Below are 12265 nucleotides of genomic sequence, written 5' to 3' on the forward strand. Positions count from 1 at the left end.
TATCTTTTGAAACCTTTTTAATAAAGTTACCTCTGTTTCTAAGGTGGAGCCAGGATCACAATTGCTTATGTAGTCAAATACCCACCAAAGAGAGGTCTCAAAAGAGAAACTCAAAAGAACCCCCAAATTTGTTAATGTGCAAAACCAAAAAAACAATTAAGGAAAAATATCCCTAAAAGACAGAGTCCGGGAATCAGTTTTGTGAACTGAATATGCTCAGTGGCCATATAACACTGACTGAAAAACAAACTGGAGGATGGAAAACCAAGGGGGAAGGGGAATGTAAAGAAGTATCATGTAGGAAGGCATGACTGATTCTCCCCGGCTGAAAGGATGAACAGGAGCATTGCACATCAGGATGTTTTGTTGCCGGCTGTTTCTGTATTACCTTAACAAACAATTCTGTACCTGAGCATATTGATATACTGCATGCAGCATAGGGGAAAGGGATGAGATAAAAATTTGAAGGCAGGTCTCTTAAATGTCCAAACATAATAATTTTGAGGTCCACATTTTAATTTGTTCATGTATGCGGGCATTACATGACCAAAATTATCTTTGTCTGACTCTTCTCCTAATAATATTACTGAAGAACTGTGGAGGCCCTCCTAAGTTAAGGGACTACCATGCTTTCCAACATTAATCTTCTGCACGTTAGGTTCTATAAAAACAAATACACAGAGAAAAGAAGCATGCCCTAAACTCATTTTTTTAACCTTATCATTTCAGAACATTTGCAGAAACTGAATGTTTTTAATATTGGAACTTGACATCTACTTAGCATATGGCTTGAAAGAAAAACCATAAGTGGTGTTATTATTACTTTTTTAAAGCCCTCCTGTTGAAAAATGTATGACTACTGAGCTGGAATAATAAAATGCATAGCACATTTTAAAAAATGAATGCTCGCCATGGGGAATGTGCCCTACACCCAACTAATGCCACTATTTCAGCTTGTTAGCAAAATCCTCAGAGCTATATAAAGATTCTAGTTTCCATAGAAACTGTTGTGTGAAACTTCAAGATGTTAAGCATCCATGTTAATTTGAATTTCCATTTGCTAACTGCATATACACTATCACTTCTCATTTTGCAATATAAAAGCTGAGGTTGTGATCTACAGCTTTCTGTTGCAGTATTACACCCAGTCCTTGTCATCATCCAACCTGGAGTACCAAAAGACAAAAGGTGAGTACCTCCAGATATACCTGGAAGCCAGGATGTTCCATGGCTGATGAAAAGGCAGATATGGATGAAATAGCATGACTTACACCAACCCTGCAAAGTAGTCCATTATTGTGAAGTCAAAGGCATTCATGGCCTGCATCCATAGTTTTTTGTGGGTTTTTAGGGCTTTGTGACCATGTTCTAGAAGAGTTCGTTCCTGATGTTTCACCAGCATATGTGGCTGGCATCTTCAGGGAATGCATTCTCTGAAGGTGCCAGCCACAGATTCTGGCGAAACGTCAGGAAGAAACTCTTCTAGAATATGGCCACATAGCCCAAAAAACCCACAAAAAACTATAGTCCATTATTATCATACTCCTACTGGAAGGTGTAGAGAATGACATAGTATAGTATCTGAAAACTCTGAAGGGTAATCCTGTATTTTTATCAATTATCTTTGTTTCTTTAATGTTTTAATAAATGAAATTGGAGAAAGAGCTGCTATGAAGGTGAATGTTTTCTGCCTTGTGTCTTTTGAGGGATTAAATGTAAGGCTGATTTAATGCAAATATAGTTGATGGTGAACCAGATTTAATGTAAGAACCATGATGTGTGAGTGGGTGGGCTTCACAGTCAACCATAAACCAGGGCAGAGGGTGTCTTATAAACATCACAGTCTATCATTTTTTGGAATTTACTTTATGGCTCATCTTTCTCAGCTTTTGCTTTAGGGACACGAGAATCAGAAATCTAATTCTGTTTTTGAAAGCATCTGCGATTTCCACTTATCACATAAATGCAGGAGCAAAACCTTTCAGAAAATCAAATATTACAGCATTCAGAGTAAGCTGACATTTGGCCAACAAATATTCTGATATGACTACTTAAAACCAATTTGCAAGTGCAGCCATGAATGACATTTTAAGGAGAGGACTAAAATCAAATGTTCATAACACACACACACACACACACTTTTTAAAATGTTTCACTGTTATGCCTGATAATATAGAAATCCATTTCTATCATGCATTTTACAGGTAAAAGAGATTCTCTGTTGTTTTCCTAGAGAGATTAAATTAATATGCTGGCAAAGAGTTTATGGAGAAAATGTTACCTCTTGCTAGTGTGAGTATTTCACAAGAATTTTTAACAATAATTTTAAAGAATTAAAGGGGAAGGTGCCAAGAAAGTGGACCACTAAAGGCAGCTTCTTTGGTTTAAAAAATATGCATACCATCCTACAAATTGGTTCTCTTGAGTAAAGTGCTAATATTAGTGAATGTTACATGCTCGCTTGACTATTCCTAATGGCGCCAGGACTATGGCTTGAATCAAAAAGCCATATTGCCAGGAGGATTCTAGGAGTTGTTATCCAAAAAGTAAATTATCCAAGGCACTACTCAATCCCACATAGGTCATCATCCTGTGCTTGGGCTATATCTCCTCAGAATGCAATTCAGCTTTCTGCCACAAAAATGAAAATACATACACATAGAAAACCAGCAGTTCTGTGAAAAGGCTGGGCTAAGACACTTCTCCTCTCTGATATATCATTTCTCTAATTTGTTTTACACAGAGGAGGTCTTGCTTCCAGTCTGAAGCAGCCCAATTCAGCTCCAAGTAGATGAAGTAGGCCATCATTTGAAAAATCCTTGCCTCCATGCCCTCTGGTTGGTTTCAGCAGAGATTCTCTTTCAGCACCAAATGATGATACTCATATCAAGTAGTTTATTCAGAAAGCAGCTGTAACCAATGGGATAAAGTTTTGTTTGTTTTTTAACTTTGGACAAGCTCCACAAAGAAAGTTGGGCAGATTATCAGCAATATGATAATGTGTCTGCAAATTCTGCACAAATCCACTAATGACTGGAACACTGAAAATTCAATCTGGCAAGTAGGTATGTAAGAGCAAGGGTGAGTATTAGAACTGTTGAGGTGACAGTAGCCAAGAACCATTCTTAACATGTTTTCCTCTTCACCAGCCTCTTCTCATTTGTGTACACACATTTTTGCAGCCTCCATCACTGAGTGATTCTTCACTTTTCATGTGTATGAAAAGATTAGTGATTCTGAGATGCTCATTTCTGGTTCCTCTAGCATCTCCAGACTAGTGGCCAAGCCAAGCCAAGCCAAGGCTGGCAGACCTGGGCTATTTCAAGGTGGCCATACAGATATTTGTGTGCATGTATGCAAGCATGCACATACTTTCAAGTCACCTATCGACTTATGGTGACCCCATAGCTTACAGCACCTGGGATTTGATGGTATTCTCCCATACAAGTACTGGGGAGAAAATGCAGTTTTCAAAGAGGTCTTGTGTAGGGAAAATGTCTCCATCAGCAAGGAGGAGGAGAATGTCCCTCTGGCCTGCCCTGCAATATTAGGGGAGAGGTTGTAGCCCTAACTCTGGAAGGCTAGGAACTTTCTTGGTTCTCCGATGTTGGTTCTTGTTACAACATCCAGAGGAAGTTTATTCAAAGAAGGGGAGAGGAACCATGAAAGGGGCTTGAAAAATATTCTCCTCACTGGAGTTTTCAGAGCCTCAAAAAGTCCCTTTATTGTTTGTCTGTTTTTCCTGAATCAGTTGAATATTCTTTCCATCTCTACATGCTAGCTACATGTTGTTTCAAGCCACAGACCTATGCAGCCAACAAACACAACATATAGTTTTGTCAACACTGTCAAATCCCTTCCAGCCTAATATGTTTTGCTGCCGAAATAAAAAAAAAAAAATAGGATGCTTGCCTGGCCCTTCAACTCTATGGGCACACTTCTCTCTTTTTCAAAAAATATTATTTTATTGAATGAAAAACACACATTATAAAAACTGAATAACATAAATAAAAACAATGAACTACACATTATAACTCACCCCAAACAAACTACTAACAATAAAGAAAGAAAACAAAACAAAAGAAAAAAGAAAAAGATGACTCCCAACTGTCGTTTTTGGAGGTTGTTGTTTGTTGTTGTTAACTGCCCTCGAGTTGACCTCAATTCATAGTGATCCTGTGGATGAGACATCTCCAAAACCCATTATCCTCTACTGTTCTGCTTAGGTCCTGCAAACTCAGTCCCACAGTCTTCCTGATTGAGTCTAGCCATCTGGCAAAGCGTCTTCCTCTCTTTCTACCACCCTTCCTAGCGTTATTGACTTTTCTAATGAGCTGTGCCTTCCCATGATATGGTGAAAGTATGACAGCCTCAATTTCATCATCTTGGCTTCCAAGGAAAGGTCAGGCTTGATCTGTTCAAGGACCGATTTGTTTGTCTTTTTAGCTGTCCATGGCATTCTCACCACTCATCGCAAGCACTGCATCTCAAATTGATTTTCTTCCCATTCGCTTTCTTCACTGTCCACCTATCACATCCACACATGGTGATGGGGATTACAACAGATGGGAAGATTCTGACTTTAGTGCTCAGTTGCATATCTTTACACCTTAGGCTCTTGTCCAGTTCTTAGCTACCTTGACCATTCTTAGTCTTCTTCTGATTTCTTCTCTGCAGTCACCTTTCTGATTGGTACACTTCATTTTAACCTCTGCTCCCCTTTATATTACCTGCAATTACTCTATAGGCAAACTTCTCAAGCTTTCTTATGCAGAAGACCAGCTAGTTCTCACCCATTCCCCCCCCCCCCAACCATCACACACATACATATGGGCCAAGAACTAGTACTATATTTGTGCACTTTGGGTATAGCTGTTTTCTTTTTCTTTCCTGGAAACATTGCAGGGATCGGCATCCAAAGGTTCAGGGACAAGCCCCAATCCATGATTCACTATACTGAGCTGCATATGAGGGCAGCAGGCTGGCTTAAGAGACTTATGACAAGCCAGATGGCTCATCTACCTCTATCTTCCCAACATATTGCTGTTGTCTCCCTTCCCATCACTGTCTACTTGCTATAGTGACTAACTCACTAATGGCAGAGATAGTCCTGGGTCTCACTATTCCCAGTGACAATCATGAATTTTGACACCATGTTCACAGTTATCTAAGGGCAACTAAAGATTTGAGGAAGCTGGGAAGAGTCAAAAAGCTAGTTTGGGCAAATTAATTATTTGGTTTTACATGCATCTCATCCACCCCTCAAAAAGCATCTAGTGTCACATGTGTTCATGTAAGCAACAATAACTGAAGCTAAACAACATAGGATGCATAGTTGTCTTTTTGCTATGAAACAAAAATACTGTGGCCCTCCATATCTGCAGGTTCTTTATCCATGGACTCAAATATAGATGGCTTGAATATATATATATATATATATATATATATGTATATGTATATGTATATTCCAAAAAGCAAGTCTGTTTTTTGCCATTTTATACAAGGGGCATTTATATAGGCGACACAAGACACCATCTAGCAAACAAAGGCTATTTTAAAGCCCTTTACGATTAAAGCTGCTTGCCACTGAATAGTTGAAAATAGTAACAACAACAGCTATACGTGAATCAATAAAACCTGTTTTTAATACTAAGATTTTTTTTTTCCTCTGAAAGAAAAATGCAAGTAGCTAATGTGCTCATGCTATTCATCATAACCCAATAATCAGGGAGAACAAACTTGTTATTTATGTATGGAAGTATCATAAATGAATACTGTGGGTTTTCAATTATAATCCTAACCTTTCAGAAACCTCCTGGCACTCAAATGGGCCCTTCAAATGATCCATAAAAAGCAATTGCTTGTCCAAATGACATCTTCAGGTATATGCTATCCACATAGGGTAACTGCCATTTTAAATTTAGAAAGGCCAAGGACAGGAACTTATTTAAATACAGTAAAGCACCATTGATGGGGATTTTCCTTAAGTACTACTAAGCATTGCAGAATATATACTCTTGAATGTTAATGAAAAACTGAAAATGTAAAAGAGCCACATTCAGTTCAACAATGCTGATATTCATTCAATTTACAGAGGAAGGAAATACAGAAAATTATTTAGGCATTGCCCATGGAAAGAGTCAGTGGGCCATGCTATCTATAAAGACTACCTGAAAAGAAACTGGTCATTTGAAGGAGGAAGAGGTGGAGGAGGAAGAGAAGAAGAGGAAAAGGAGGAACAGCAGCAGCAATAACAACAACATCTGAGGAAGCATTCTTTCACACAGTTAGTCTCAAGATCCTTTTGCATAACACTGTTGTTGTCATCGTCATAGAGGTTTGTCTTCTCGATTATTCCAAGACTATGAAACATGAACACCTGAAATTTGGCAGTAATGCTGAATAAATACTGGAGGTTATTTTGGAATTTTTTAAAATAAATTTTTTATTAATTATCTGTAGCTTGTAGTATGAAAGACCTTCACTAACCTGGAGACAGGCCTCTGAGTCTGAGATTTCAGAGAAAGATAGACAGAGAATAGTAAGCTTGAAGGAACAAGAAGATGGAGGGGCAGAAAGGTAAGGACCAAAGAAAAAATCTGGCAGAGAAGAGAAAGGTAAGGGGAAAAAAACAAATGTGGTGGAGTCTAAAGGCTTTCAAAGCCATGATCTTACCCACAAAGGTTTGAGGCTTAGAGAGTCTCCACTGACAACCATTGCCTGCCTTTAAATTGTTGGGGAATATTACTCTGGCTTGCGAGAGGGTGGGTAACCTCTGGGACCAAATACACCTGTTTATATCCTCCCCATCATAACATCTTTACTAAGGGATGAAACAACAGGCAGGCATCTGACTAAGATCTCCAATTGTTTTGTTTTTTTCCTGTTTGGCTTGTAACATTTTGCCTGATGAAGAAGCCCATGCAGCTTCGAAAGCTTGCAACAAGTATATTGTGCATTTCGGTTGGCCAATAAAGGTATCTCTGATGGATTTTTGTTTGTATTTGTTAAATGACCGGCACAGCTACTCCTGAACCTTTTAATACCGATACTGATAGAAATTCCAGACACAAATGAACTAAGAAAGGTTTTATTTTGGAAGAACTATGATAGAACATGAACACTAGAATAACTCACTCTAACAACCAGCATTCAGAGGTAACCGAAATGGAAAAGTGAAAGGGGATAATAGAGACTGAGGGTAATATCTGATCCATGGAAAACAACAACAGCTCAGACAGGTGTCTGAAGGCAACAGTCACAGAGTGCTGCTAGGGAATCTACTATGTGCCAAGCAGAAAGAGAGTGGCTCATATGGAAGTCTGAGGGCAACTGCCACCAGACATAGAGAATGGAGTTGACTGTGGTAAAGAGGCTAGGCTTTCCTAGTCATATTTATACTTTAAAACTATCCCCAGGCTAAGGTGATTTCATGAGAAACAAAGTCATAGTAGCACTTTGGAAAGACAGAAAAACATGGTTTCCAAAGTGGTGGATTGCTTTGATATCCAGAAGATGAAAAAAAGACTAATTTGATCGATGAGCATCATTGACTTCACAAAGCAGTGACAGAATTTGGGGCACCCCAAATGTGTGGACAGGAAGGATACTTGGGAACACAGTAGAGAATAAAGGGGAGTGTGGTCTTGTTTAATCTGTTGTTGAGAACCCATCCATCACTTGCTGTTTCAGTAGGAAATGCAGGGTGGGGTTTTTCCTCCTTTATCAAACCATCTTCATCCTTTGGGTTTAAGCAGTCCATATGTTGGGTTTGTGTGTCTTATTTGAAATACTAACTTTCTGGTGTTTTAAAGGTCATTGCAGTCTCCACAGAACATGCTGGCATCCAGAGGTGCAATATCAAAATGTTACTAATTCATGGGGATACCAGAGCACTTACAATGGAGTTTATCACATGGGAGAAATCCTGTGCAAAAACAGGATTTAAAAGCTGGGGAAAAACCTGCACAAGTGGCTTGATTTTCACACATCTTGTTGTTAAAGTGGTGTTAACCTGAACAGAAAGTAGACAAAATCCACTCTTTTTTATTTTCGGGAAAGTAACGTTATGTGAAAATCAACTCATTTTTGCAGGGTTTCCCCCCCGATTTAAACCCCCATTTCTGCATGGAATTTCCCTTGTTTGAAAAACTCCAAAGAGAAGCAGCCACTTCCATGTTTCTTTAATAATGAAATGTGTGTACATACTGTACCTCTAAGTTGCCTGCCGACTTATGGTGACACTATGAATTTCGTAGGGTTTCTTGTGGGATCCTATAGCACCTTTGAGATTAACTGAGAGAAAGAGTTTGGTAGCATAAGCTTTCATAGACTTAAGTTATAGGGTGCAGCATTTCTTAGGCAAGGATTCCACAGAGGTGATTTGCCATTGGCCTCCTCTGAAATACAGCCTTCAATACCTGGTATTCCTTGGCAGTCCCCTACCCAAGTGCTAACCAGATCTGACCTTACTTAGCTTCCAAGAACAGATGTGATCTAGTGCCTTCGGGATATTTAGGCTGGCCAGGCATCTGAAATATGGCATGCTGTTGAGAGGACCAGAAGGCATGCACTTAGGGGTTATTTGATTTTTTTTAACAAAATTCATTACAAAGGTGCCAAACTAAGTCCATATCTAAGCAGCCTATACATTTTAAAGCCATGGTTGAGTAGACGAAGGTCAGCTACAAATGGCTGCCCATTTCCACTGCTGTCACATCATCTCCTTTCACCCATGGGTATGCAGTGGGCAATGTTCTTCCTCAGCAAGCAGCAAGATTCACCATGGCAACAAATGAGGTTCCAACATCCATGCAAGAATAAAATTTGCCAGAAGGCTCCATTATATCAAAGGAAGGACTATTCCAACCAATGTAAAGCTATGCATGTCCCGTAGCAACTCACATTACTGTTCTGATTAAGCTACAGATTGGTGTAGCCACTCAAACTAAGTTGAATTCATACACTTCTGCATACTATCATACCCATTGTGACAGCCAAAAAGTTGAACACTTCCAGAAAGAATTTTTATACCTCCCTCCTTCCCAGACAGCCATTTGTTAAGTGCCTGAGGCCTATCTTTTATAAATGGTAGATAAGCATATGCCATGCTTATGCAAAGGCACACATATGGCTGGTGAGAACAAACCCTGCATTCCTATGGAATAAAATCAAACCCAGGGGGAACTTTTTTGTAGCACAATATGGTAAAGGATGAAAGCAGACCCAGGTGCTGTTTGAGACAATCCTCAAGTGCCCAGAATATATTTGTTCTTACACCCTCAGGAAGCACATACTTTGAGGAAGCCCTGAAGCGTCAAGGAAACATTCCCTGGTGATTCTGTCTATCCAGAGAAAGTGCATTCCATCTGGCAATATCTTGAATTTTGTCAGTGAACTATTATTTAAGCAGGCAGCATGGTAGTCTGAATATTGGACTATAACTCAGGGAGACCACAGTTCAAATTCCCATTTGGCCATGGAAACCCAGTGAATGACCTTGGGCAAGTCACATTTTCTCGGCTTCAGATGAAGGCAAAGCCAAACACCCTCTGAAGAAAACCCTGTGGTGGGTTCACCTTCGGGTTTCCATAAGTCAGGAACAACTTGAAGGCACGTAACAACTGTTATTTAAGTTGTTTCTCCCCAGGTGAAACCTCTCTGCCAGTCACTAGCAATAAAACAAATATGTTTCAAAAAATCTTTTTCTCTGTTTATATAAGAAGTAGGTTGGCTAAATACCATTTAGCTGAAATTTCCTGAAACTTAGCTAATGCTAAAAGTTTTTACAACTGGTGTTGCTAATGAAAGCATGGGAAAGTTTCTACCACATTTCCATAATCTGTTCACTAGCATAGTCGTTCTTGTCAAAAAGTTAGGTTTACTAATTCTAGTGTTAATCTTTAACCTGCTTTTTCAATTTCTTCATGTGTCCTCATTGTAGAAGCATGGGATGTTAAAGAAGTATTTTTTTTAATTACAAATAGACACTTTGAAGATACAACTTGCTGAACCAACTTTGAAACAAATATTTGCTGAATCAAAACATACAGATTTTGAATTCTGATTGCCCAGATGCAATTACACTATACCACTGAAATAGTCAGCTTAAGTCCAGTTTCCTGAATCTTGCAGCCCTGCTTTCAGACACCCAAAGAGCTGAAGAAAACCATGAACAGAGTAAAACCAAGTTTGAAAAAGACCTATATATATAAAAAAGAAAACATTGTTCCACATTAACCCAGGAAACAGAACAGACCTTGCTTGTAGAAATCTCTGCTTATAAACAAAGCCCTGCCATCAAATTGTTTGTCCCAATTAGATTGGTCTCATTAAATCAACAGAAAATATGTATGTCAGCACATATGTCAGGTCCACTGATTCAATGGGTCTACTCTAGTTGGGACTAATGACGGGATTTAACCCTAAAAATGTAGGACCATTTCAGCTCAGATTCAGTATTGGCTCAGTTTTAGGTCTCTATTTGCAGTTTGTGAACTAAACTTTAGGTAAACACCTCAGCTCAAGTAAAGAGTTCAACTTCTCATGCATGTTTTAAAAAAAGAATGGCGGGTTATAGACCGCTGAAAAGCGGCGGTCTGGCTCCGCCGCCACTTGCAGCGTCCGGGAGCCGCAGCCTTTAAACGGCGCGGCTCCCGGATGCTGCAGAGAAGAAGCGTGGAAATCGCGCTCCTTCTCAAGCCCAGGAAGGCCCCGGAAGAGGCGCTGCGACTGCCAAAGGGTGCACTCGCGGCATCACTTCCGGTGCGCCACGTGCGGACGCAGAGCGTCCATTACGTCAAAATGGTGGCGCCCATATGAACAGGGCGTCACCATTTTGTACGGACTGAGTCCCTGATAGGGCAAGGGGCATCTAGAAGGGACGTCCCTAATGGCGGTTTGTAACCCGCCAATGTATGTCTATAAAGTATACATCAAAATGACTTTTCCCTTTGCATTCCCAGAACAGATTAGACAATATCCACGCCTTCCCTAAATCCCCTGTTCAAAGCCCAACATCCTCTGCTCTGACAAAAATCTCCATTCACAGAGAGTTCACAGTAAGTGGTTGTAGCATATGATAACACCAATGATGTAAGAGAATGTAGTCAAGGTGTCCAGGAATCCAAAGTTAGGTTGCTAACTGAAATCAAAGATCTCCATGACAGCTTTCTTTGAAATGATACCTCTCCCACATGCAAGAAGACTAAGTGGTAAAGCTGAGGAGTTAAAATCCATAGAAGAGGCTCAGGTGTAGCAAGGAAGGGTTTAGATTTGGCATCAGGAAATGAAGGGGCGCACATAAAACTTCCATGGCTGAAAAAACAATTTATCATCTCTGGACATAGGATAGCCTCACTGACAACATGGTCTTTATTTCAGCACCTGGAGACCACCAAAGCTACCAAATCACAGGATCAGTTTGTAGAAAACAAAGAGCATTTTCAACTAGCAAGTCAAACTTATCATAGATCTTCACAAACAGTAACTTAATAAGTTTACTATTTTAAAATGTTATCCATATATTCAACCATTCATTCTTCATTTCATTCCCTCAATAATGAAAATTGTTTCTTCGTCAGTTCTTTAATATCTTTATGAGTGTTTGAGTGCCTGAAGCAAAATTTGCTGGTTTCTTTTTTGCAAATTTCTAAGGTATATCTGCAACATTAGGATATATACACACAATTGTTTCCTACCTTGGGAGCTCTGGCAGGTTTCCCACACCGGGCATCTTTGACAAGGCTGATATCTAACAGCTCTGACTCCTGAACCTGACAAGAGAAAACAAATAGGTTTTACTGTTCTGGATAAATCACACAATGTTATCAGGTACATTTATGAGATGGAGAACATGTGCCCCTCCAAATGTTGCTCAACTGCAACACTGGTCAGCTCTCATCAGCCGAATTAATGATGAGGGCTGCTGGGAGTTGCGATCCAGCAATGTTTGGAAGCTGTATGGTCCCCTTCCCTGCTCTAAGGCAGAGTCAAAGTACTAGATTTGCTTCAGTAAGTACAAGTAATGATTGCTAAGGATTTGCAAAGATGTTCATTGGCAGTTCACTTTATGAACAATAAAATTCAGCAATGAAGATACAGGAATCAAATGACAATGAAATACACATTTAATAGGACAAGAACAAAAATGTTAAAATCACACAAAACAGACGTAGGGTTAAAACTGCAACAGTAAGCGTAATTCTTGTTTAGCCACATTCAAACTACTGGTGCTAATCACAATACATAATATTCTAAAAACATG

At 39.5% G+C, this 12265-nt stretch overlaps 1 protein-coding gene across 2 annotated transcripts in view; it reads right to left on the reverse strand.

The window, feature by feature from the left end:
• PLCB1 (phospholipase C beta 1) overlaps positions 1-12265 on the reverse strand; it is a 581938-nt gene that overhangs the window by 371108 nt on the left and 198565 nt on the right. For both annotated transcript variants that reach the window (XM_089519303.1, XM_089519304.1), the window contains exon 3: positions 11700-11774. In XM_089519303.1, the coding sequence (XP_089375429.1) occupies positions 11700-11774 (75 nt within the window). The remainder of the gene's footprint in view (positions 1-11699; positions 11775-12265) is intronic.

Source organism: Sceloporus occidentalis, unplaced genomic scaffold, assembly GCF_023333645.1.
Source record: "Sceloporus occidentalis isolate IW3139 unplaced genomic scaffold, rSceOcc1.0.p SCAF_4, whole genome shotgun sequence".
In the NCBI taxonomy this organism is placed as follows: domain Eukaryota; kingdom Metazoa; phylum Chordata; class Lepidosauria; order Squamata; family Phrynosomatidae; genus Sceloporus; species Sceloporus occidentalis.